The following is a 23,227-nucleotide window of genomic DNA, read 5'->3' on the forward strand; positions in this document are numbered from 1 at the left end:
TTAAACGCTTGAAAAACATGCGAAAAGGTTGAAGAATTACAGTACCTGTAAACCCTTGGTGCAAAGATCACATCTAAGCCAGTGGAATTTCACACATGACAAAATTTTGTTGCACTTTTTGCGGGTGTTCCATTCATCTTAAAGGGGTGTTTTTTCGGAGTGTTTTTTTTTAGGAAGGCACTTGTAAGATGATATCTAACTTTTATTGATGATATCTACCTTTTGTAAGATGATATCTACCTGGGAGAATGCAAATGTTACCACCAACAAAGAAAATTTATAACATTTGCCTGGCTCTTGAATTGCCAGCTCTTTTCTGGACAAAATTTTAGGTCATATGCTGTACTTACTTGCTCATGGGGATGAAGTTCATCCCGGAGGCTATGTCATGCCCTGAAACGAGGTTTGCATGTTCTCAGATATACTGAGAATTCATGTCAGTGTGAAAAAAAATTCACACTGAAAAGCGGGATTTCGCATTATAGAGAGATTCATGCAGCCCTCACCCGTTGGCATTTTCTTTTATCATGTATAATTTTTCACTAGCGCAACTGAAACGAAACGCTGTATTTTTTCTCTTTGTTATGCAATACTGGCTGATTTTACAATACACAAGACAACATTAAATTTTGTCGATCATAAGGTACTCAGTTTTCGTGATTGTAACCTTTAGCTGTTAACTTAAACTGAAGCGTATTGTGTGTTACGTTTGTTCATCTGTTTCATCGTTTCATGGAGCCTATCGGATATAAAGGGTACATGATACAGACAGAACAACGTGTCCGTTCTCCTAGCCAAGAAATCGGCTGAGCTTTAATATTACGTGTCATCGACAGATGTCAAGTGAATTATATTTGCCGACGACGTTGTAATCTTCTGGACAATTTTCATCCAATTTCGTAGCGCTTACAAGAGTTAATTCCATGACATCTCGCTTGTTTGTCCTGCTGACAAATGTCAGACCGTCTTCATTAAACACGTGCAGTTATTGCGGCGCATGTGCACATGTGACTGACGTTTAATGGTACAAAAAAAAAAAAAACAAAAAAACAAAAAAAACAAAACTCCCAGTCACAGCGTCAATTTCTGGTGATTTTATAAGCATCTGGCACTTCATACTTCTTCTTTACTTAACAATTATATAGCTTTCAAAACAACATCGTCGTCCATTTTTGCGAGCTGAGCTGTTCTACAGGCGGAATACTTAAATAACGTTGTGACATATTTTTACATCACGTCAGATTCTCACTAGACGTCTACGTGATTGTGTGCCAATTTAAGTCAGTCGAGTATAGACGACATTTCGAGGTGAGTAGCTCAAAGCAGACCTTGTTTTCGAACTCGACTGTGGTTTTCTGAGGAAATATCTCAAAAACGCCAGTGCCAATGGTTGGAAAAGGTCCAACTTGCGGACGGACCACTTATTAAGTGGATTTAGATATTAAGCCTTGCGTATGCAGCGAGACTTTTCGATGGGATGGCTGAATACAGATAGGGGCCTACAATCAACCTTGCATGCATAGACTCAACTCAAATACACAGATAAAATAGTGAGAAGCAAATACAGGATATAAAAAGTTGTCTTTAATTGTTTTGGGGGTAAATGTATAGAGAACCCGGACTGAGCCCGTACAAGATACAAGATGTTGTATACAACTACATTAAGCTAACCTAATGAGATATAAAATCCTGCAGGAAATGTGTAAAATATGACAGTAGGCCAAGGTGCCTGGCTAGTATATGTATATCGCATGCAATGGTATATATAACAAGTAATCCGAAATATGAAAAACACATATAGCTACTATGCGGGCTCAGCCCGAAATTTACCGTGATATTAAATATATATATACTTCACAGAGCAAAGCGGACAAGGTCCAGTTAAACAAGAAAAGAAAACTAAATGCAAGAAAGACAAGGTGGGTGAGTCGGCAAACAAATCAAGCAAAACCTTTAAGACTTCAAACGCGCATGCTATCGTGGACACAACTTTAGGGAAATGACCGTTAAGATCTCGGTTCATAACCCGCGGGAAAGGGATAGCACTGGACAAAGGACCATAAAAGAGGATGTTGGGATAGCTACTGGACAAAGGACCATAAAAGAGGATGCTGGGATAGCTACTGGACAACGGACCATAAAAGAGGATGCTGGGATAGGTACTGGACAAAGGACCATAAAAGAGGATGCTGGGATAGCTACTGGACCAAGGACCATAAAAGAGGATGCTGGGATAGCTACTAGACAAAGGACCATAAAAGAGGATGCTGGGCGATGGGTAGATTTCCGGCCGAGGACTCCTTGTATGTTGTCGCCCATAGCAAAACAAAAACGCGTATATACATATAACAAAATACAGTGTCGAACAAGTAAACCTGTGCACATATAAGAAAACCAGCAGTTTACAATGCCACGTGTAAATGCCCTTAACTACATGTACAACATATGTGACTCAATGCATCCATGCACAGCATGAGGCCAATCATTAACTAAGCGCTAAGCCGTGTGGCAATAAGTACCGTTTTTTTAAATTCTTTGGTGTGACCCAACAGGACCTGACCCGACCTGAATTTAATCCCAGGTCTCCTAGCTTAGTGTGACACCTGCTTTGCACCTTTCTCTTTCATCACACAGTTAGTCTATCTCATGAACAACTTAAGAATCTTTACTTTTCCACATTAACTGGGAGAGAAATATAACATTTGGCTTTCAGCACTACTAATATCTATCCTAAGCAGTGAAAATAATTACCCTTATGGGCCTCAAATTTCGCCCTCAAAAGAACATTTCATAGGCAAATAAATGTTATTAAATATTATTTTTGCTCCTGAAACTACTTTTCCAGTAGGATATCATCCGATATCAATAGAACTCTCAGAATCAGGAAAAATCAGCTCTTAAGCCATGGACAAAATTTATGGTCATTTAGGGCAGGTACCAGAAATAGAAAAACTTCAGGAAAACCTGTAAAAACTGATTAAGCATGTCAGTGGAGTAAAGAAAAAGCTAAGTCTATGATCGGCTTTTAAAACAACAACGACCAAATGATCACAACAAACAACAGGATGAAGAAGTAACGAAACAAAGACTTCTGTTTTGTGGTAACCATGACTGGACGTGTTTTCAGTGGGTAGAACGTTCGGTCCCACTGCGTGAAGATCGCATCTCGTGCTCCAGGCCATTTGTGACGGCCCATCAGACGGAACTGGTACGGGGTACAGGGCCCTGTTAGACACTTCCACGCCAGCTTGGGGTCTGTTTTAAATAGTTCTTCTGAAAACAAGAATGTACAAGGTTTATTTAACCCTTGATGTCTTTCCCGTACATGTATTCTACTGACTATCAGCCAGTGATCTGACAAATCTAATGGAAATTGAAGTCCCATATCGTACCGCTTGCACATTCACACCATTTATGTCTTTCCGCGTTCTTACTGAATATACACGTACATTTGCTGTATATATAGTTACTTTTGAAGTTCATGTCCTGTGGTGCAGACATAATTTAAATTTTCAGTAGGTACTCTTCTCTGAAGGAACTCAAACCTTTTAACTTCCGTAGGTGTAAATGCTGACCAGTACATAAGTCAATGACTAGTTTACCCTTACCGAAGTCAGGTTAACACTTACTAAAGTCAGGTTTACACTTACTAAAGTCAGGTTAACACGCAGTAAAGTTAGGTTTACACTTACTGAAGTCAGTTTTACACTTACCGAAGTCAGGATAACACTTATTGAAGTCAGGTTTACACTCACTGAAGTCGGCTTGACACTTGCAGAAGTCGGGTTCACATTTACTGAAGTCGGGTATATACGTACTGTTGTCGAGTAAACACTTACTGAAGTCAAGTTTACTTTTTAAACTTTTTAAACTTAAATTTTCAGTAGGTACTCTTCCCTGATGGAACTGAATGTTTTTAACTTGCGCACGTGTAAATGCTAACCAGTAACTAGTGTACCCTTACTGGAGTCAGGTTTACACTTACTGGAGTCAGGTTAACACTTACTGGAGTCAGGTTTACACTTACTGGAGTCAGGTTTACACTTACTGGAGTCAGGTTTACACTTAATGAAGTCTGCTTTGCACTTTGCACTTACTGAACTCGGGTTTACACTCGCCAAAGTCGAGTTCACTCTCACCGAAGTCGGGCTCACACTTGCTGAAGTCGGGTATATACATACTGAAGTCGGGTAAACACCTACTGAAATCAGGTCTACACTTCCTGAAGTCTAATTTACACTTTACACTTACTGAAGTGAGTCTACACGTTACACTGATTGAACTCAGGTCTACATTTACTGAAGTCAGGTCTGCCCTTGCTGACCTGAAGTCATGTTTACATTTGCTGAAGTCTAGTTTACACTTTACACTTACTGAAGTCTAGCTTACACGTTACATTGATTGAAGTCAGGTCTACACTTACTGAATTCAAGTCTATATTTATTAAAGTCAGGTCTACACTGGCTGTCTACTTTACACGTACACTGGCTGTCTACTTTACTTGTCGGGTTTACATTCTGTTTACATTTACTGAAGCCTAGTTTACACTTCAAGTCGACTTTACACTTACTGAAGTCTAATTTACACTTTATACTTACTACAGTCAGGCATACACGTGCTGAAGTCTGGTTTACATTTGCTGAAGTCAGGTTTACGCTTACTGAAATTAGTCTGACACTAACTGAAGTCATGTTGACACTTACTGAAGTCAGGTTTACACCCCACAAGCTCTGCCAGTTCATCCATGATTGGTACAAAGTCCACCTGTATGGTGTGGCGTTGAGAAGCCACATATCGCTTCGCCATGGCCACCTCCTTCTTTTTGATGTCAAACCACATCTCTCCGCGCGTTGGCAGTTTGGTAATGCCCTGTAAATCCAGTAAATCCAACAATACATTATTCTTACGATTTCCTTGATTCACTAATACACTAAACATGGAAAAACTTCCTGGTCACTATGAAACCATGCTTGGAAATCTGGTTGTATTTGCATATATACGAGGGGAGACTGAAGAATTCCTTGGCCTAATGTTCTAGTTACCTGGTTACTTTGTATAAGGCTTCTACCTGAGCACCTCGTTATCAATATGTAAAGAAAGTTATAAAGGTTGTGAAAAGTTGTAAAGGAAGGAAGACATATGATTGAAGTCCAAGCCACATGTAGCAATTCACAATTACATGTGGTCTCCGATGTGAAAAATAGCCCCCACGAGCACGTTAAATTTTGTTTGCAGATTGTGTTCAGTATGGCTCGACTTCAGGAGGTCTACGGGGTCCGTGGCATTATCTCTCAACCTTTTAAAGCCATATGTATAATATTTCCGTCGTGTTTTTCATTACTAGAAGGGGAAATAACTCCGTAGCTTTTGTCAAACTCATATAGGGGCTACACAATAGGGTCCAAATGGCAATAGAAACAAAACATTTTCATTTGTGATGTTGCAGTGTTTGTGTACTGTCTAGCTGTTGAACAGTATTGTTATAGGTGGGATGGAGTTTTACGAGTTCCCATTTTAATTACATGACGGTGTTTGCATTTTGAAGGTTAAAAATAATTTGGTCCTGTTAGTAAACAAGGTGTCGTGTCAAACAAAAGCAGGAAAACAGAAATACGTTTGGTTACTCTCTTCCAAAATAGTACATAGAACAGTACAAGTAAGACATTATGGCCTTTGTTTGCCTCCAAACCTGATGTTGTCAGCATGACTGACTGACTGACTGTCTGTCTGTCTGTCTGTAAGTCTGTCTGGCTGTCTAGCTGGCTGACTGTCTGTCTGTCTGTCTGGCTGGCTGGCTGTCTTACAGCTAATATGGTCAGCATGACTGTCTGGCTGTCTGGATGTCTGGCTGGCTGGCTGTCTCACAGTACGTCTATCTGTACGTTATACCTTAAAGACTTGAGTGGCCAATCGACACTGCATTTCTGAAATGGGCATGATGGACCCCAGTGGCTGAATACAGCCAATCACAGCGCAGGTAGGCTTCTCCAGTTCAGGTGGGAACATGTACTTGAACAGCTCGACTCTGTTGTTCTTTACATCGATCACAGATTTGTCCATGAACGGGAAGCCGAAAATGTATCCGGTCGCCAAAACAATGACCTCAATGTTTTCCTCAAACGTTCCGTCGTCAAACTCGATGCCAGTCTCTGTGATGCACCTTACGTTGGGCTTAATGGTAACAGCACCGCAAACAATGCGATTCGGCAAGTCGTCATTCAAGGTGGGATGCTGGCCAAAGAAGGAATGCTGTGGCTTCAGAGCAAATCTTTCATGATCGAAGCGATTGTTAAGGGCATTTTCCACCAGCATCTCTTTCAAAGATATGGGTATCACGTCTGCGATGGCAGAACCAAATCGAGAGAAAGCTAAATGCATGTCCAGGGGAATTCCCTTGTTAGCGACACGGTTCAAAACCCAGGCCCCTCTTCGAGTGCTCAGGAAAACCTACAAAAGTGAAGAAAATCTATTTATGTTTTTATTTGTTTATTTTTTATTTATGCATGAATGTTTTAATACTTTGTCATCCTATTCATGACAGAAATTCCCACACATGGTGACTTCGTTTCCAGGTGTATGAAGGAAGGTCTCTGAGCAAACCTGCGCTTGGTCGAGGGTTTCCTCATGCACGGCTATGCCCGGTTTCCTGCAACTATAAATTTGGCAATACTCTAGAGTACTGCCAAACTACTCTTGCGTTTCTCCAAATAAACAAATATAAGCATCTGAAGTGCTCCAAAACACTTTAGCAATAACTATACCCAATTGGTACCAACCCCAACACATTCTTGCCACATTCTCTTCAGATGCAAGTAGGTCTACATGTGACTTTCCTTCAGCATGTAAACCTTTGATGATCCACAAGGATTCAGTATACTTCACTAATAGCCGTTGTTCAATGTAATACTGACACAGAGACATAAAATTAATAGTCAGAAAAAACCAGAATTACTGGAGTAAAACAACCAACCTTTGGTGATTTACTCACCAACTCTCCCACGTATATTTCCATTTCCATTCATAAGCTTCACAAAGTAGATTATCTATTGTTGGAATTACCAAGATACTCTCCTACAGATACATGTGTGCACACCAAAATGGCAGAAGACAAGTGGAGTGAATGCTATAACTTTGTAAATGGTATCACCAAGATCTGAAATTGAACACCCTTTATCACTGGTGACTCACCTTTATCACTGATGACTCACCTTTGACACTCGACTAAGTTCCACGGCCATATCTCCTCCGGAGTTCCCGATGCCGATGATGACAATACGTTTGTTCTCGTAACCTTTCATGTCCTTGTAGTCGTGAGAATGCAGGATTTGACCTTTGAACTTTTCCTGACCCTGGAATGTTGGTATTTGCATTTCGGCATGATGACCTGTGCAAATCAGCAACCCGTCAAAATACTCTGTCGTTTTCATTTTGTTTACCAAATCCTGAACTTCAATCTGCCATCTCCCGGTGTCTGCGAAATCAGATGCCTGTTTCACACACAAGACCTCGCTATTGAAACGGATGTGTTTCAAAAGATCAAAGTTTTCAGCATACAGCTGGAAGTATTTTTTGACATAGGTGTTGTGCATGAAAACAGAGTACCTTTTGGGAATAGGAAAGTCGCTGTAGGCCATCATTTCCTTGCTGGAGTTAATGACTGTGGACTTCATCACGCATGCCTGCCCTTCTCGCGCCTCCTCCGTGTAATTCCACAGTCCGCCAATATCATCAGTTCTTTCGAAACACACGACTTCCAACTTTTCGTCCAGGCAGCATTTTATGGCAGTCAAACCGCTGGCACCTGCTCCAATCACAGCTACTCTTTTCGCCATTATGCTTCAATCAGCTGAAGTAGTCTGAAACGCAAGTAATGTTTCTCTATAAATGTCACTGATGCCATAACAGGTAAATATATGACCCACACTGCTGTAAGTGTATGCACTACAATATCACTTGACTCTCAGCTATACCGGTATGTGGTATTTTCTGTAAGACAGGAATTTTGAGATCGGACTCTTTTGTCCTTGAAGTTAATAAAAATTAAAACTACTGTATCATGTAAATTAATTTAAATTGTCAAAAGTTGATAGTGTTATAAGCCACTCGTCGTGTTGCCAGCGGCCATCTTACCTTTTCTCCAGCAACAACTTAAGTTCAGTCATTCTGCAGTCATCCTGGTCACATCTGGCGCGAATCTTGGTCAGGCGGTACATACAATCTCATTTAGACCGTTTTACGGGGCTTTAGCCCTTGCGTACACGCTAGCTGTAAACATGACACTAGGTGTCTTCAGTTTGCTTACCTGGTAAGTCGGACGGGGTGATGTAAAAAGTACTAGTGAATGGTCATTCACCTGACTCTCACTCATTCAAGCCTGTGAAAACGTGAGCTAGCCTAATGCAGGACTTCCGAGTTTCGCTTTCCCGTTTGTCAACGAAGTTTATTAGTCTCAGTGTTCGATCACAACCGCATTCCCGGACAACTGGAGATGATGTTATCTCAAATGTTGTACTAATATTATAAATTAGCAATATGTGGTGCCTAAATTATCATGCATAATCACTGTTATAACTATACACTATAATTAACACTTATTTGCGAATAATTGCGAAAAGTCAAAACTCGACCTGCGTATTATCAGGATTATGTGCAAATTAGTAACCGCGCCGTGAACTACACCGTTTGTGAATATTTTGTTTTATTCCAAGAGAACAAACGAGGCTGATGTCGAACAGCGCGATTTGGTTATAAGTTAGATAGGTTTATGTGTGGATTTTAGTGTATGTCATAAAACCCTACGCGCATGATGGTCGGATCCTACGCCTATCATACGCGGATGGTACGCCCATCTTGGGTGTGTGATCGGCGTATGATGTGAACATTTTCCTGTGATATTACGCCCGTCCTACGCGGATTTTCCGACCAACATCCGTTCCAGATATATGCATGTAATAGCTGATCAGTGCTGAGGGATAACAAGGTCACAGGTCTAGCTTGAGTAGTGTCTCTGTTAAGGAGAGAATTTTGGAGAACATAATTTCAGTAATCTTTTACTCATATGTAAAAGAGTTATTCCAATATTCAGTGTCGTGGTTAGAGTTGGAAAAACTTCCAGTGACGTCAGAGCTCCTAAACTCTAAGAGTGTGGTCCATAAACCTCACCATAAAATTTAAACGTTTGATCGACTTTAAAAATCTAAAAAAACATAAATGAATGTGTATTTATGCATAGTTTTAAGAGGTCTGTTAAATGATTCCTACTTCGATTTTTAGAGGTCTTTCCCTTTAGAGATAAAATTTTTTAAAACGAAACAATGATTCCGAACCGTACTAGTAGGAATAATACAATTAAAGCGGAAAACTAATTTTTTAATTGATTTATTCATTGTTGTTCAAAACGACAAAATTTTTCTACTTATGTGGATACCTGGCGGAAACCAGAGTGCCCATGGTAAACGACCAATAATTGGCAAGTCACATGTACAAACTTCCCCCAGTATGATGTGCCAGGCGTTTTGGTGAAAGACACCACGTGTATTCTCACCAAGGCCACTACGAACTGTAAGATTACTGAAACCTACAAATTTCTTGTCCATGGTCGGTATTGAACACACACCACTGAGTCATGGGCGAAAACTAGTAGACTATAGAGGAAAATTCCATCTAGTCCTGAGGCATAAATATACATGTATATAGTTTGGAGAAAGAGGAGAATTCAGTTAAAGAGCTCTGCAGAGTTTGTGGCACTTTGAAGACCTCAGACCGTTAAGACCTCAGTTCCTAACATGTGGGAAAAAAATGCTGGGATAGCTACTGGACACAGGACCATAAAAGAGGATGCTGGGATAGGTACTGGACAAAGGACCATAAAAGAGGATGCTGGGATAGTTACGGGCCAAAGGACCATAAAAGAGGATTCTGGTATAGCTACTGGACACAGGACCATAAAAGAGGATTCTAGGATAGCTACTGGACAAAGGACCATAACAGAGGATTCTGGGATAGCTACTAGAGAAAGGACCATAAAAAAGGATGCTGTGATAGGTACTGGACAAAAAAACCATAAAAGAGGATGCTGGGATAGCTACTGGACCAAGGACCATAAAAGAGGATGCTGGGATAGCTACTGGACAACCATAAAAGAGGAGGCTGGGCGACGGTATTTCCAGCCGAGGTTTCCCGGTATGTTGTCGCCCATAGCAACACAAAAACGCGTATATGCATGTAACAAAATAAACAAGTAAACTTGTCGAACAAGTAAACCTGTGCACATGTAAGAAAACCAGCAGTTTACAATGCCACGGGTAAATGCCCTTAACTACATGTACAACATATGTGACTCAATGTATCGAGATTTTCAGGCTGCCGTTCTCCATTTCCAACAAATAAAGCTTCAGTATCACCAAACTTTGGCATTCTCTTCTGACTGATTTACATATGCCGCGATTAACCGACATCTCACAAAAGTAGACGTTACCACCGCTGTTATAGTGACCTCATTAGTGACAGGCTCCTAGGTCAGTTTTCTGTATTAGCACGCTAACTATTGTAGGCATGGAGACCTCGGCCCAATATCATTCATATAACGCATGACAGCAATAATCACAAATGCTTCTCTCAGTTCATATCTAAAATATGATATATATATTATATTCATTAATCAGATTTCAGCAAATGTGCGGAATTGTGATAGAGTAACATTAAAAATTATGCTGCCAAACATCACCTGCCTTGCATTTAAATAAAAACAAATTAGCGAATGCAAAATAAATCAAACTGCGTCGCAAATATTTATACACAGATATCGTACAAGTGCATACAAATTAAATCCAGCAGATTTCAATAAAATAATAAAATGAATTTCTACAAATTCAGCATAACCACGTATAGATGTTCAAGCACAAGGATATATGAAGTGTATGCAGTTCTTCTATCAAAAATACACACTAATTAAGGTTTTGATATTAAAAATGTAAATTTTGTTTCACTGTAAATCAGTGCATTAAACAGAAATAGTTCAAAATAAAGATTCTTCTAAAACCAGACGATTCTGTAAAATTTTACTCTATATTTATATCCTATTATATATTTATATCCTGCTTTGTGTATAAGCTACAAGAGTATGAGCAAACAGATTTATGTCTCCTGTGGCTCTATTAAAGCACTTGGGAAAAGGTCACTTCTTGCCACTTCGCCAGCGAACAGTAAGGCCTAGTTGTACAAAATAAAGTCATGAAAGCTCTGTAGAAATATTTACTTATTTGATTGGTGTTTTACCCCGTACTAAAGAATATTTCACTTATATGACGGCGGGCAGCATTATGGTGGGAGGAAACAGGGCAGAGCCTGGGGGAAACCCACGACCATCCGCAGGTTGTTGGCAGACCTTCCCATGTACGGCCGGAGAGGAAACCAGCATGAGCTGGACTTGAACTAACTGCGACCACATTGGTGAGAAGCTCTGCAGAAATACTCAGACTATCTGGAAAGCTGAAAAGCATACAAATTCAACGAATAATCGCTGATAGCGACTCAAAAATAGGCATTTTCCTGTTGGGAGGACCGTTTTCTTCGCCCACGTTGTTACTACGGAGATCATGTGGTCTCCAGCTTTCGATCCGTCTTACAGAATATACGTAGGGTACATGTTTCATGACACCATGTATGCAGTTTCTTTACACAGAGTATCCCATGCCTTCATATGAAGTCCCGATTAAAAGATGATTTATGGAGTTTATCAAGGACATCAGGATAAAACGGCTTTGGCTATATTTACATGTAGGCCAGTTTTCATCCATCTTAAGATATACTGTAACAAAGGTTACGTTATCAGCTGTCTTTTCTTAACGACATACTTAAGAATTTTTCGCTTATTCGACGTTAAGTGAAATGAAATTGCCTGGAGTAAACCACCAACCTTTGGCAAGTTACGACAAACCCCATCGATCACTTACTGTGATTAAGGCCCCACAAATCTCGTCAATCACTTACTGTGAGGTAAACCCCACAAACCCCGCCAGCCACTTATTGTGAGTTGGGCCCTACAAACCATGTCAACCATTTATTGTGACTCGGGTCTCACAAACTCCGCCAACTACTTATTGTGACTCAGTCCCCACAAACTCTGCCAACCACTTATTGTGACTCAGGCCCCACAAACCACACCAACCAGTTATTGTGACTCGGGCGCCACAAACCACTTATTGTGACTCAGGCCCCATAAACTTTGTCAACCACTTATTGTGATTCAGGCCCCACAAACCTTGTCAACCACTTATTGTGACTCAGGCCCCACAAACTCCGCCAACTACTTATTGTGACTCAGGCCCCACAAACCCTGCCAACCACTTATTGTGACTCAGGCCCCACAAACCTTGTCAACCACTTATTGTGACTCAGGCCCCACAAATTCCGAAAACCACTTCTTGTGACTCAGGCCCCACAAACCTTGTCAACCATTTGTTATAACTCAGGCCCCACAAACCTTGTCAACAACTTATTGTGACTCATGCCCCCCCCCCCCACTTATTGTGACTCAGGCCCCACAAACCACTTATTGTGACTCAGGCCCCACAAACCTTATCAACAACTTATTGTGACTCATGCCCCCCCCCCCCCCCAACTTTTTGTGACTCAGGCCCCACAAACTCAGCAAACCACTTCTTGTGACTCAGGCCCCACAAACCCAGCCAACCACTTATTGTGACAAAGGCCCCAAAACATTTTCAACCACTTATTGTGACTCAGGCCCCACAAACCCTGCCAACCACTTATAATGACTCAGGCCCCAAAACGTTTTCAACCACTTATTGTGGCTCAGGCCCCACAAACCCCGCCAACCACTTATTGTGACTCAGGCCCCACAAACCCTGCCAACCACTTATTGTGACTCAGTCCATCTCATGAACAACTTAAAAATCTTTACTTTTCCACATTAACTGGGAGAAAAATGTAATATTTCGCTTTCTGCACTACTAATATCTGTCCTAAAAAATGAAAAAAATTACAATAATGCACCTCGAATTTCATCCTCAAAAGTACATTTTACAGGCAAATAATTGTCAGAAAATATTATTTTTGCTCCTGAAACTGGCATTTTCCCAGCAGGATATCATCCAATGTTCCAAGCAAACCTAAAGACACCTTTCTAAAATCAACAGAACTCTCAGAATCAGGAAAAATCAGCTCTTAAGCCATGGACAAAATTTATGGTCATTTAGGGCAGGTACCAGAAATAGGAAAACCTGTAAAAACTGATTAAGCGTGTCAGTGGAGTAAAGAAAAACCTAAGTCTATGATCGGCTTTTAAAACAACAAAGACCAAATGATCACAACAAACAACAGGATGAAGAAGTAACGAAACAAAGACTTCTGTTTTGTGGTAACCATGACTGGACGTGTTTTCAGTGGATGGAACGTTCGGTCCCACTGCGTGAAGATCGCATCTCGTGCTCCAGGCCATTTGTGACGGCCCATCAGACGGAACTGGTACGGGGTACAGGGCCCTGTTAGACACTTCCACGCCAGCTTGGGGTCTGTTTTAAATAGTTCTTCTGAAAACAAGAATGTACAAGGTTTATTTAACCCTTGATGTCTTTCCCGTACATGTATTCTACTGACTATCAGCCAGTGATCTGACAAATCTAATGGAAATTGAAGTCCCATATCGTACCGCTTGCACATTCACCTCATTTATGTCTTTCCGCGTTCTTACTGAATATACACGCACATATGCTGTATATATAGTTACTTTTGAAGTTCATGTCCTGTGGTGCAGACATAATTTAAATTTTCAGTAGGTACTCTTCTCTGATTGAACTCAAACTTTTTAACTTCCGTACCTGTAAATGCTGACGAGTACATAAGTCAATGGCTAGTTTACCCTTACCGAAGTCAGGTTAACACTTACTAAAGTCAGGTTTACACTTACTAAAGTCAGGTTAACACGCAGTAAAGTTAGGTTTACACTTACTGAAGTCAGTTTTACACTCAATGCAGTCGGGTTCACTCTTGCAGAAGTCAGGTTCACATCTAGTGAAGTCGGGTATACACTTACTGAAGTCAGTTTTTTACTTACTGAAGTCCAGTTTACACTTTACACTTACCGAAGTCAGGCTAACAATTACTGAAATCACTTTACACCTACTGAATTCAGGTTGACACTTACTGAAGTCAGGTCTATACTTGCTGAAGTCTAGTTTATACTTTACACTTACTGAAGCCTGCTTTACATTCACTGAAGTCCATATTACACTGACTGAAGTTTAATTTACAATTTACACTTACTGCAGTCAGGTTTACACTTACTGCAGTCAGCTTTACACTTTCTAAAATCAGGTCCATACTTACTCAAATCAGGTCTACACTTGCTGAAGTCTAGTTTACACTTTACATTTACTGAAGTCAGGTTTATATTCACAGAAGTCAGGTTTACATTTACTGAAGTCATCTTTACGCTTACTGAAATTAGTCTGACACTAACTGAAGTCATGTTGACACTTACTGAAGTCAGGTTTACACCCCACAAGCTCTGCCAGTTCATCCATGATTGGTACAAAGTCCACCTGTATGGTGTGGCCTAACTGAAGTCAGTTTTACACTTACTGAAATTAGTCTGACACTAACTGAAGTCATGTTGACACTTACTGAAGTCAGGTTTACACCCCACAAGCTCTGCCAGTTCATCCATGATTGGTACAAAGTCCACCTGTATGGTGTGGCCTAACTGAAGTCAGTTTTACACTTACTGAAATTAGTCTGACACTAACTGAAGTCATGTTGACACTTACTGAAGTCAGGTTTACACCCCACAAGCTCTGCCAGTTCATCCATGATTGGTACAAAGTCCACCTGTATGGTGTGGCCTAACTGAAGTCAGTTTTACACTTACTGAAATTAGTCTGACACTAACTGAAGTCATGTTGACACTTACTGAAGTCAGGTTTACACCCCACAAGCTCTGCCAGTTCATCCATGATTGGTACAAAGTCCACCTGTATGGTGTGGCCTAACTGAAGTCAGTTTTACACTTACTGAAATTAGTCTGACACTAACTGAAGTCATGTTGACACTTACTGAAGTCAGGTTTACACCCCACAAGCTCTGCCAGTTCATCCATGATTGGTACAAAGTCCACCTGTATGGTGTGGCCTAACTGAAGTCAGTTTTACACTTACTGAAATTAGTCTGACACTAACTGAAGTCATGTTGACACTTACTGAAGTCAGGTTTACACCCCACAAGCTCTGCCAGTTCATCCATGATTGGTACAAAGTCCACCTGTATGGTGTGGCCTAACTGAAGTCAGTTTTACACTTACTGAAATTAGTCTGACACTAACTGAAGTCATGTTGACACTTACTGAAGTCAGGTTTACACCCCACAAGCTCTGCCAGTTCATCCATGATTGGTACAAAGTCCACCTGTATGGTGTGGCGTTGAGAAGCCACATATCGCTTCGCCATGGCCACCTCCTTCTTTTTGATGTCAAACCACATCTCTCCGCGCGTTGGCAGTTTGGTAATGCCCTGTAAATCCAGTAAATCCAACAATACATTATTCTTACGATTTCCTTGATTCACTAATACACTAAACAAAGAAAAACTTCCTGGTCACTATGAAACCATGCTTGGAAATCTGGTTGTATTTGCATATATACGAGGGGAGACTGAAGAATTCCTTGGCCTAATATTCTAGTTACCTGGTTCCTTTGTATAAGGTTTCTACCTGAGCACCTCGTTATCAATACATAAAGGAAGTTACAAACCATTAAGATCATTACACTCTCAGTAACTGAAAGAGAAACATCAGCAGATCTGATCAATCTTGTTCAAGAATCTCCGGCTTCTTTTTCCAGAGATATGATTGAAGACTAACACATCTATAGCAATTTACAATTAAATAAAAGAAAGAAATAACACCTTTGAGGGTCCAAATAGCACTAGAACACAAGAATTTCTTTAAAACTCAAATACAGTATAGAATTCTCTTAATGCCTGCATCGGACAGTATTTTGACATGCATCATATACATATACAAAGAAAAATGATGGGTGTGTGTGGAAGAGAAAAGTTTTGTGAGGGTTTACAGAACTATGAAGAAATATAAGTATTTCATATCAGTAGGGTGTACTGAGCTGATGTTGTCTGCCTAACTGGCTGGCTGTCTCACAGTACATCTGTCTGTACGGTTACCTTAAAGACTTGAGTGGCTAATCGACACTGCATTTCTGAAATGGGCATGATAGCCCCCAGTGGCTGAAAGCAGCCAATCACAGCGCAGGTAGGCTTCTCCAGTTCAGGTGGGAACATGTACTTGAACAACTCGACTCTGTTGTTCTTTACATCGATCACAGATTTGTCCATGAACGGGAAGCCGAAAATGTATCCTGTCGCCAAAACAATGACGTCAATGTTTTCCTCAAACGTTCCGTCGTCGAACTCAATGCCAGTCTCTGTGATGCACCTTACGTTGGGCTTAATGGTAACAGCACCGCAAACAATGCGATTTGGCAGGTCGTCATTGACGGTGGGATGCTGGCCAAAGAAGGAATGCTGTGGCTTCAGAGCAAATCTTTCATGATCGAAGCGATTGTTAAGTATATTTTGCACCAGCATCTCTTTCACAGACATCGGTAACAAATCAAAGATGGCAGAACCGAGGCGAGAGAAAGCTACATTCATGTCCGCGGGAATTCCCTTGTCACCGACACGGTTCAAAACCCAGGCCCCTCTTCGAGTGCTCAGGAAAACCTACAAAAGGGAAGAAAATCTATTTATGTAATTATTTGTTTATTTTTTATTTATGCAGGAATGTTTTAATACTTTGTCATCCTATTCATGACACAAATTCCCACACATGGTGACTTCGTTTCCAGGTGTATGAAGGAAGGTCTCTGAGCAAACCTGCGCTTGGGCGTGGGTTTCCTCATGCACGGCTATGCCCGGTTTCCTAAAACCATAACACTAGCTGTTGTCTTATAAGTGAAATACCCTCGAGTACTGTCAAACTACTTTTACAGACCTCCAAATTAATAAACATTTCAAGTGCTCAAAAGCACTTCAGGAATAACTATCCAACTGGTAACAACCCCAACACATTATTGCCACATTGTCTTTATATACAAGATTGTGGACATCCGGGCAGTTTGCTTGTACGAGTCAGTGGCAAGTACACGACTAGGTGAGAGATAACATGGGCAATGAACAACACTGGACTATACTGAGAGCAGTAACCAGACATTATAGAGTGTAAAACAGAACAATGTGCCCAGTATAGATAAAATGTGAACATTGACAAAACCTGGTTTTGTACTTGGACACAGACCCCCATTACAACTTCCGTTTTTCGGTAGGGACGATTGTAGTTCTGTGAATTTTAGGGTATAAAGTCTTTTTTTGCTCCCAGGCATTCATTTTTGGTGCACAGGTGCATGCTTGGTATTAAAATGCTGGAAACTGTCTAAACTTTGAGGAGGTATGAGCTTTATTGATGAAAGTTTGAAATTCTGGGTGAGAGGACACAAGGTGTGAGGTAGTGATGAGGCTGCGAGTGACGTCCCCTTGGCATTGCTAGGCACGCCTCCCAGCTGCCGGCATGGAAAGGTCCAGATTTTGACGGTCAACCTATGTCAAGATTTTTATGGCTTCTTTCTCACAGGCTGGGCCAGGTATGCACCAAGGCTTATTGGCCACGGAATGTTTGGGACTGAGCTACAGCACTAGACGTTAACATTGTCGCTTATGGAAAATTAATGGGGGTCCGAGGCCACTTATGAGGCTGTGAGTTGTGTGTTAACTCCCATGTTATTTAAACAGTGTTTTCAATGTTTTGTGGGAGTGCGTGTTATTGTGAGTAACATGGCAAATGCCCGGATGCCCAAGGTTTCGAATACAAGTACATTTCCTCCAGCATGTAAACCTTTGATTCAGTTTACTTCACTAATTGCCGCTGTTTAAAGCATTATAAACTCTCCCACGTATATTTCCATTTCCACTGATAAGCTTCACAAAGTAGGGTATTATTTTAACATCAACAAAAGATACAAGGCGATGCATGATTCAAAATTTCAGTTTTATTTAAACCACCTTTAAGAATGCTTTAAACGAAACAGAAATACTGAGTCCTGTATCACCTTGTATGCTACACTGATGACTCACTATCACTGGTGACTCACCTTTATCACTGGTGACTCACCTTTATCACTGATGACTCACCTTTGACACTCGACTAAGTTCCACGGCCATGTCTCCTCCGGAGTTCCCGATGCCGATAATGACGATGCGTTTGTTCTCGTAACCTTTCATGTCCTTGTAGTCGTGAGAATGCAGGATTTGACCTTTGAACTTTTCCTGACCTTGGAATGTTGGTAAATGCATGTCAGCATGATGACCTGTGCAAATCAGCAACCCGTCAAAATACTCTGTCGTTTTTGTTTGGTTGACCACATCCTGAACTTCCATCTCCCATCTGCCGGTTTGAGCGAAATCAGATGCCTGTTTCACATACATGACCTCAGAATTGAAACGGATGTGTTTCAAAAGATCAAAGTTTTCAGCATACAGCTGGAAGTATTTTTTGACATAGGTGTTGTGCATAAAAATAGAGTACTCTTTGGGAATAGGAAAGTCACTGTAGGCCATCATTTCCTTGCTCGTGTTAATCACTGTGGATTTCATCACACATGCCTGACCTTTTCGCGCCTCCTCCGTGTAATTCCACAGTCCGCCAATATCGTCAGTTCTTTCGAAACACACGACTTCCAACTTTTCATCCAAACAACATTTTATGGCAGTCAAGCCGCTGGCACCTGCTCCAATCACAGCTACTCTTTTCGCCATTATGCTTCAATCAGCTGAAGTAGTCTGAAACGCAAGTAATGTTTCTCTATAAATGTCACTGATGCCAAAACGGGTAAATGTATGATCCACACTGCTGTAGGTGAATGGACTACCATATTACATGTACTTCAATATCAGCTTTACATGGTATTTTCTGCAATACAGGAATTCTGAGATCAAACTCTTAATATTTATGTCCCCGAAGGTAATAAACAAACTAAAAAATTCTACTGTATTATGTGGCCTAATTGTCAAAAATCAAAAATGTTATAGGCAACTTCTGATGACAAAAATTTACAGTCACCACATCTCGCCATGTTGCAAGTTGCAGCCTTCCCTTTTCCTCAGAAACAACTCAAGTTCAGTCATTCAGCTCCTCAACTGTTTCCATAATTCATCTTCTCTAAATAGCATTTTAGAGTAGCCCATGCTACATGTTATCAAAACCACATGTAGTTGCTGATCAGTGCTGACAGATCACATGACCGTAGTGTTTAGCTTGAGTGATGTCTCAGTGCTGTTGAGACGAATTACTCTCACAAAATTACCATGGAAGTGATGGGGGAAAACAGGAGAAAATTTGGAAATGATACAGCCTGATTACAAATTCTGGCTAAATCCATAATATACATGTATATGGATATGATAGGTAAAAAATGAAAATGCATATTTTTTTTTAAAAAAGAGAAATTTTTTACATGCAATAATGGTTCAGAACTGTGATAGTAGGGTTAATACTATTAAGGCAGCCAGCTAACTGATTTAATCATTGTTGCTTAAAATGACTCACTGAAAGAACTTTCCACTTATATGGCTGTCTGGCAGGAAACCAGAGTGCCCATGGTAAACCACCAACATTTGGCAAATTACATGTACAAACTTCCCCCAGTTTGATCTGCTAGGCGACTTGATGAAAGACACCCCCTGTGTATTCTCACCAAAGTGACTACGAACTGTAAGAGTACTGAAACCTACAAATTTCTTGTCTAAGGTCAGTATTGAACACACATCACTGCGACATGGTTAGGAGTTATGCCCCTTACTCACTGAGTTACTGAGCCCATACATACGTCATGTCCTTTACCAGGGTAGTGTCACGTGGCAAGCTTACCAGCAAGGGATTTGAGCCAGCGATCTCTGGGTTTCAAGTATGGTTCTAATTCAACAAGGTAAAAATTACAGCCATAAGAAGAGGGATCATTAAGCTCACTGGATTATGTAAGCTTCTACCACCATAGAGATTTATATATTTATTTTATCTGTGTTTTACACCCTAATCAGAAATATGTCCCTTACTGGAAGGTCGCCAAGCAGCATTATGGTAGGAGGAGCCTGGGGATGGGAGGAGCGGTGGGGTGGGTGGTGGATAGGGGGTGTGTGGGGTGGTGGTGCTGGTGGGAACTATAGCAGACTAAAAATCCCATCCAGTATAGCTAACAATTATACAAATCCCACTCACACAAGATCACTGACAGCGATTCAAAAAAATAGGCATTTCCAATGCAATAACGTTGGGAGGACCGTTTTCTTCAACCACTCCGTTCGTTACTAAAGGAATCACGAGATCTCTAGTTTCCGTTCCGTCTTGCAGAATAGATATGTACGACTATTCAATGGAAGGAAATTCAATCAACAGCTCTGCAGAAAGTTTGCAGCACTCTGAACTTAATTGAGTCTCATCATTATAGTAAAATAAAATACCCGGTACTACAACCGGTAACCTTCGACAATTATATATCTTTGGATTCGCTGTACATAGTGTGTTAACATAACATGTGCAATCAAATGCTTCGATCTCACCTTGGAGACATGATGGAAAAAGATTGTTAGCTATTTCGCTACAATCCAGAAAAGTCCTCAAACGATATCACCTACCTTGAATATCTGTAATGTTTTTTTTTACAGTGGCTAGTGTCTGGTGAAATATCACATACTTTCGCCACAGCACTGGCGGACTTCGACCCCGACATGTCAAGAAAACTCTCCTGGCACGGGAAATGCTTGTCCCAGTTTCTGGCCAGTTATTCTAATCATTCTCATGTTCACGTACGTGCGTGTCTGTCAGGCAACTGCCGTATCGCGGAGAGAGAGACCTCATGCGTTACATATCTTCATCACCAATGGGTATCTATCAAAGATAGATATCACAGGTTAGGTCCGTGAGGCAGCGATTACACTCCCCAGATGGTAGTACGAACCTCCACGCCCCACAGAACTAATAAATGTTATTGATTAGGTAATCGTTTAACGCCATGATCAACATTTTTTTGTTCTTCTAGGCCAAAGATGGTGGTAAATGTTACGGGTGGAGAACCTTGAGTGCCTAAGCTAAAGTCAGGACGTTTGAAAAGTTACTGACGACGTAATTAGCATATGTCACGTAATAATTTGGTGGAATAGAATTGAAACGTGCAGCACAGAAGGTAAGACCAGAACAGTGACGACAGTGTGATAGCTGACAAATGGTCACACGTAACCGCTGAAATACGATCTCGTCAGTTTATCTCGGTCAGGGTCAGGGTTTTTATTGGAACTGTTCATGTAAGTGCATAAATGGTAGCAATTTGCACACCCCCTAGCACCATGGCTTAAGCAGAATTAGTTAAAAACAAAATGTAGTGATGTTAATTGCAATTTATCAGACGTCACTGGTCTAGAATTACTTAAAAGTATGTGTTGTCATCGCATTTAACATACAATCACATTAAAATAATGCAAATGGGAGATAGCCTACTCGGCCTATTTGTCTGAGAATACAGCACCCCCCCCCCCCCTCCCCCCCCACCGTGTCCGTCGTTGTCAAACTGGTAAAAAGGAGAGCATTGCGTCTGATGCGGGATAATGACCTTCATGTTTACATGTTACACGAGCGCATTGATTTTCGTTACTACTTTTGTAGTAAAATCTGTCAACTTCAACCTCAAATATATATCCCCTAACTTGCGTGTGGTACAATGCCATATTACCCTGTGCAGATTGCACTTTTCTCTCCATCATCAAACAAGAGCTCAGGTGAATAAACACAACATACGCACCAATAAATGCATTTCTTTGAAATGTATCAAAGAATATCAGCAGCATTGTGGCGAGTATAACCCTTGAAGAGAATGGTCATGAGTGTTGATGATAGGTAAGTGGTTACCATGACAACTGCACAAGTGGACAAATGTGTCCACCACAAATGAAAACTTTATGCGGAAAACAGATGAAGTTGTAGCCCGGACAAAAAATCATTTCTATTTATATAGTACACGTAAGGAAAATGGCTATCTGGTTACCATGACAACCGCAAAGAATATCAGCAGCATTGTGGCAAGTATAACCCCGGAAGAGAATAGTCATGAGTGTTGATGATAGGTAAGTGGTTACCATGACAACTGCGCAAGTGGACAAATGTGTCCACCACAAATGAAAACTTTATGCAGAAAACAGATGGAGTTGCAACCGGGACAAAAAATCATTTCTATTTATATAGTACACGTAAGGAAAATGGCTATCTGGTTACCATGACAACCGCAAAAAGAGAAAAATATGAGTCGTGACACATTATCATCTGTGTGAAACTGCGTGGAAACTCTTGGAACTATAGCCTGGACACGAAATCTTTTCTATTTATATAGTATATATAGAAAACTGGTGATCTGGTACCCATGAAAACTGCGGAAATCGACAAATATGAGTTGCAACACATCATCAAGTTAAAATGTCTTTGTGGCAGTATTACCCAAGCAGTGCTCCTTCAACATCTTCACTCTTCAGCTTGGAGGCAAAGCTGGCACCAAATTGCCCTAACTGTGCTTGTGTGACCTACAGAGCCTCGAACCAGGATTTTAAAAGAACGGCAGATGTCGGATGCATCGATTACATGAGCATAGATCGGGCTATATGTACATGTGAATTACAAAATGTGCAACCAAGGCGAGGATTGCCAGTCCCCAGACATCCCTCGCCTTCAATGGTCTCCTGCTTCAATAAAAATTAACCAATTGCACTAAAACTTTAGTTATCTTATTCATTAACAGTTAAGCTTTCTTTTTGGTAGCAAATATATGGCACATACATCTACAGCTCACACCCACGTCCTCAGGGTTTATTGAGAGTTTAATATCCCTTGTTCCCGAGGCTGGGAGACGCTGTAGACTAGCATTATAGATCATGGAGACTATGTCAGGCTTTGAACCAACGACCTCCGAGATTGAAGCCTACACTTCGTTCTGGGCTAGTTATAGACCTCCTTGTAGAAGGCTTGACCCAATGTCTACATGCGGTTGTGCCTCACTGAAACGCCTCACCAGACAGGAAACCCTGCACCATCACATTGTACAGACACCATGCTGTACAAGACCTGAAACGCAGCTGCGTGAATTTGATGCCAAATTATTTGAAGG

The 23,227-nt window shown here is 40.9% G+C and overlaps 2 protein-coding genes across 3 annotated transcripts; both read right to left on the bottom strand.

Annotated features, from left to right (window-relative positions):
* Positions 1-1,599: 1,599 nt before the first annotated feature.
* On the bottom strand, positions 1,600-8,082 carry LOC135480556 (flavin-containing monooxygenase 5-like). Its single transcript, XM_064760416.1, has 4 exons — positions 7,209-8,082; positions 5,890-6,447; positions 4,704-4,869; positions 1,600-3,273 (listed from the first exon to the last, which is right to left on the bottom strand). Exons 1-4 carry the CDS (start codon positions 7,830-7,832, stop codon positions 3,026-3,028), a joined length of 1,596 nt encoding a protein of 531 aa, XP_064616486.1. The 5' UTR covers positions 7,833-8,082; the 3' UTR covers positions 1,600-3,025.
* Positions 8,083-9,362: 1,280 nt separating this feature from the next.
* On the bottom strand, positions 9,363-20,801 carry LOC135480152 (flavin-containing monooxygenase 5-like). 2 transcript variants are annotated; one of them, XR_010445907.1, is made up of 6 exons: positions 20,715-20,801; positions 18,216-18,863; positions 16,194-16,751; positions 15,362-15,527; positions 12,869-13,553; positions 9,363-12,373 (listed from the first exon to the last, which is right to left on the bottom strand). XR_010445907.1 is itself a non-coding variant. In XM_064759918.1 (5 exons), exons 2-5 carry the CDS (start codon positions 18,837-18,839, stop codon positions 13,306-13,308), a joined length of 1,596 nt encoding a protein of 531 aa, XP_064615988.1. In that variant the 5' UTR covers positions 18,840-18,863; positions 20,715-20,801; the 3' UTR covers positions 12,654-13,305. The 2 variants fall into 2 exon arrangements, 1 of the variants encoding a protein (XP_064615988.1); XM_064759918.1 differs by lacking the exon at positions 9,363-12,373 and having other exon boundaries at positions 12,654-13,553.
* Between the last annotated feature and the right edge of the window lie 2,426 nt (positions 20,802-23,227).

Source organism: Liolophura sinensis, chromosome 13 (genome assembly GCF_032854445.1).
Source record: "Liolophura sinensis isolate JHLJ2023 chromosome 13, CUHK_Ljap_v2, whole genome shotgun sequence".
NCBI classification, from domain to species: domain Eukaryota; kingdom Metazoa; phylum Mollusca; class Polyplacophora; order Chitonida; family Chitonidae; genus Liolophura; species Liolophura sinensis.

What these genes read in the sequence shown, in the direction of transcription:
- LOC135480556 (XM_064760416.1), bottom strand. Translation starts at nt 7,832, where the DNA reads ATGGCGAAAAGAGTAGCTGTGATTGGAGCAGGTGCCAGCGGTTTGACT. An exon ending in TGGCCACTCAAGTCTTTAAG is followed by an intron (nt 4,870 to 5,889) that starts GTATAACGTACA and finishes CTGGATTTACAG; the next exon opens with GGCATTACCAAACTGCCAAC. An exon ending in GGGGTGTAAACCTGACTTCA is followed by an intron (nt 3,274 to 4,703) that starts GTAAGTGTCAAC and finishes TCTTGTTTTCAG; the next exon opens with AAGAACTATTTAAAACAGAC.
- LOC135480152 (XM_064759918.1), bottom strand. Translation starts at nt 18,839, where the DNA reads ATGGCGAAAAGAGTAGCTGTGATTGGAGCAGGTGCCAGCGGCTTGACT. An exon ending in AACTTAGTCGAGTGTCAAAG is followed by an intron (nt 16,752 to 18,215) that starts GTGAGTCATCAG and finishes TCCCTTTTGTAG; the next exon opens with GTTTTCCTGAGCACTCGAAG. An exon ending in TAGCCACTCAAGTCTTTAAG is followed by an intron (nt 15,528 to 16,193) that starts GTAACCGTACAG and finishes CTGGATTTACAG; the next exon opens with GGCATTACCAAACTGCCAAC.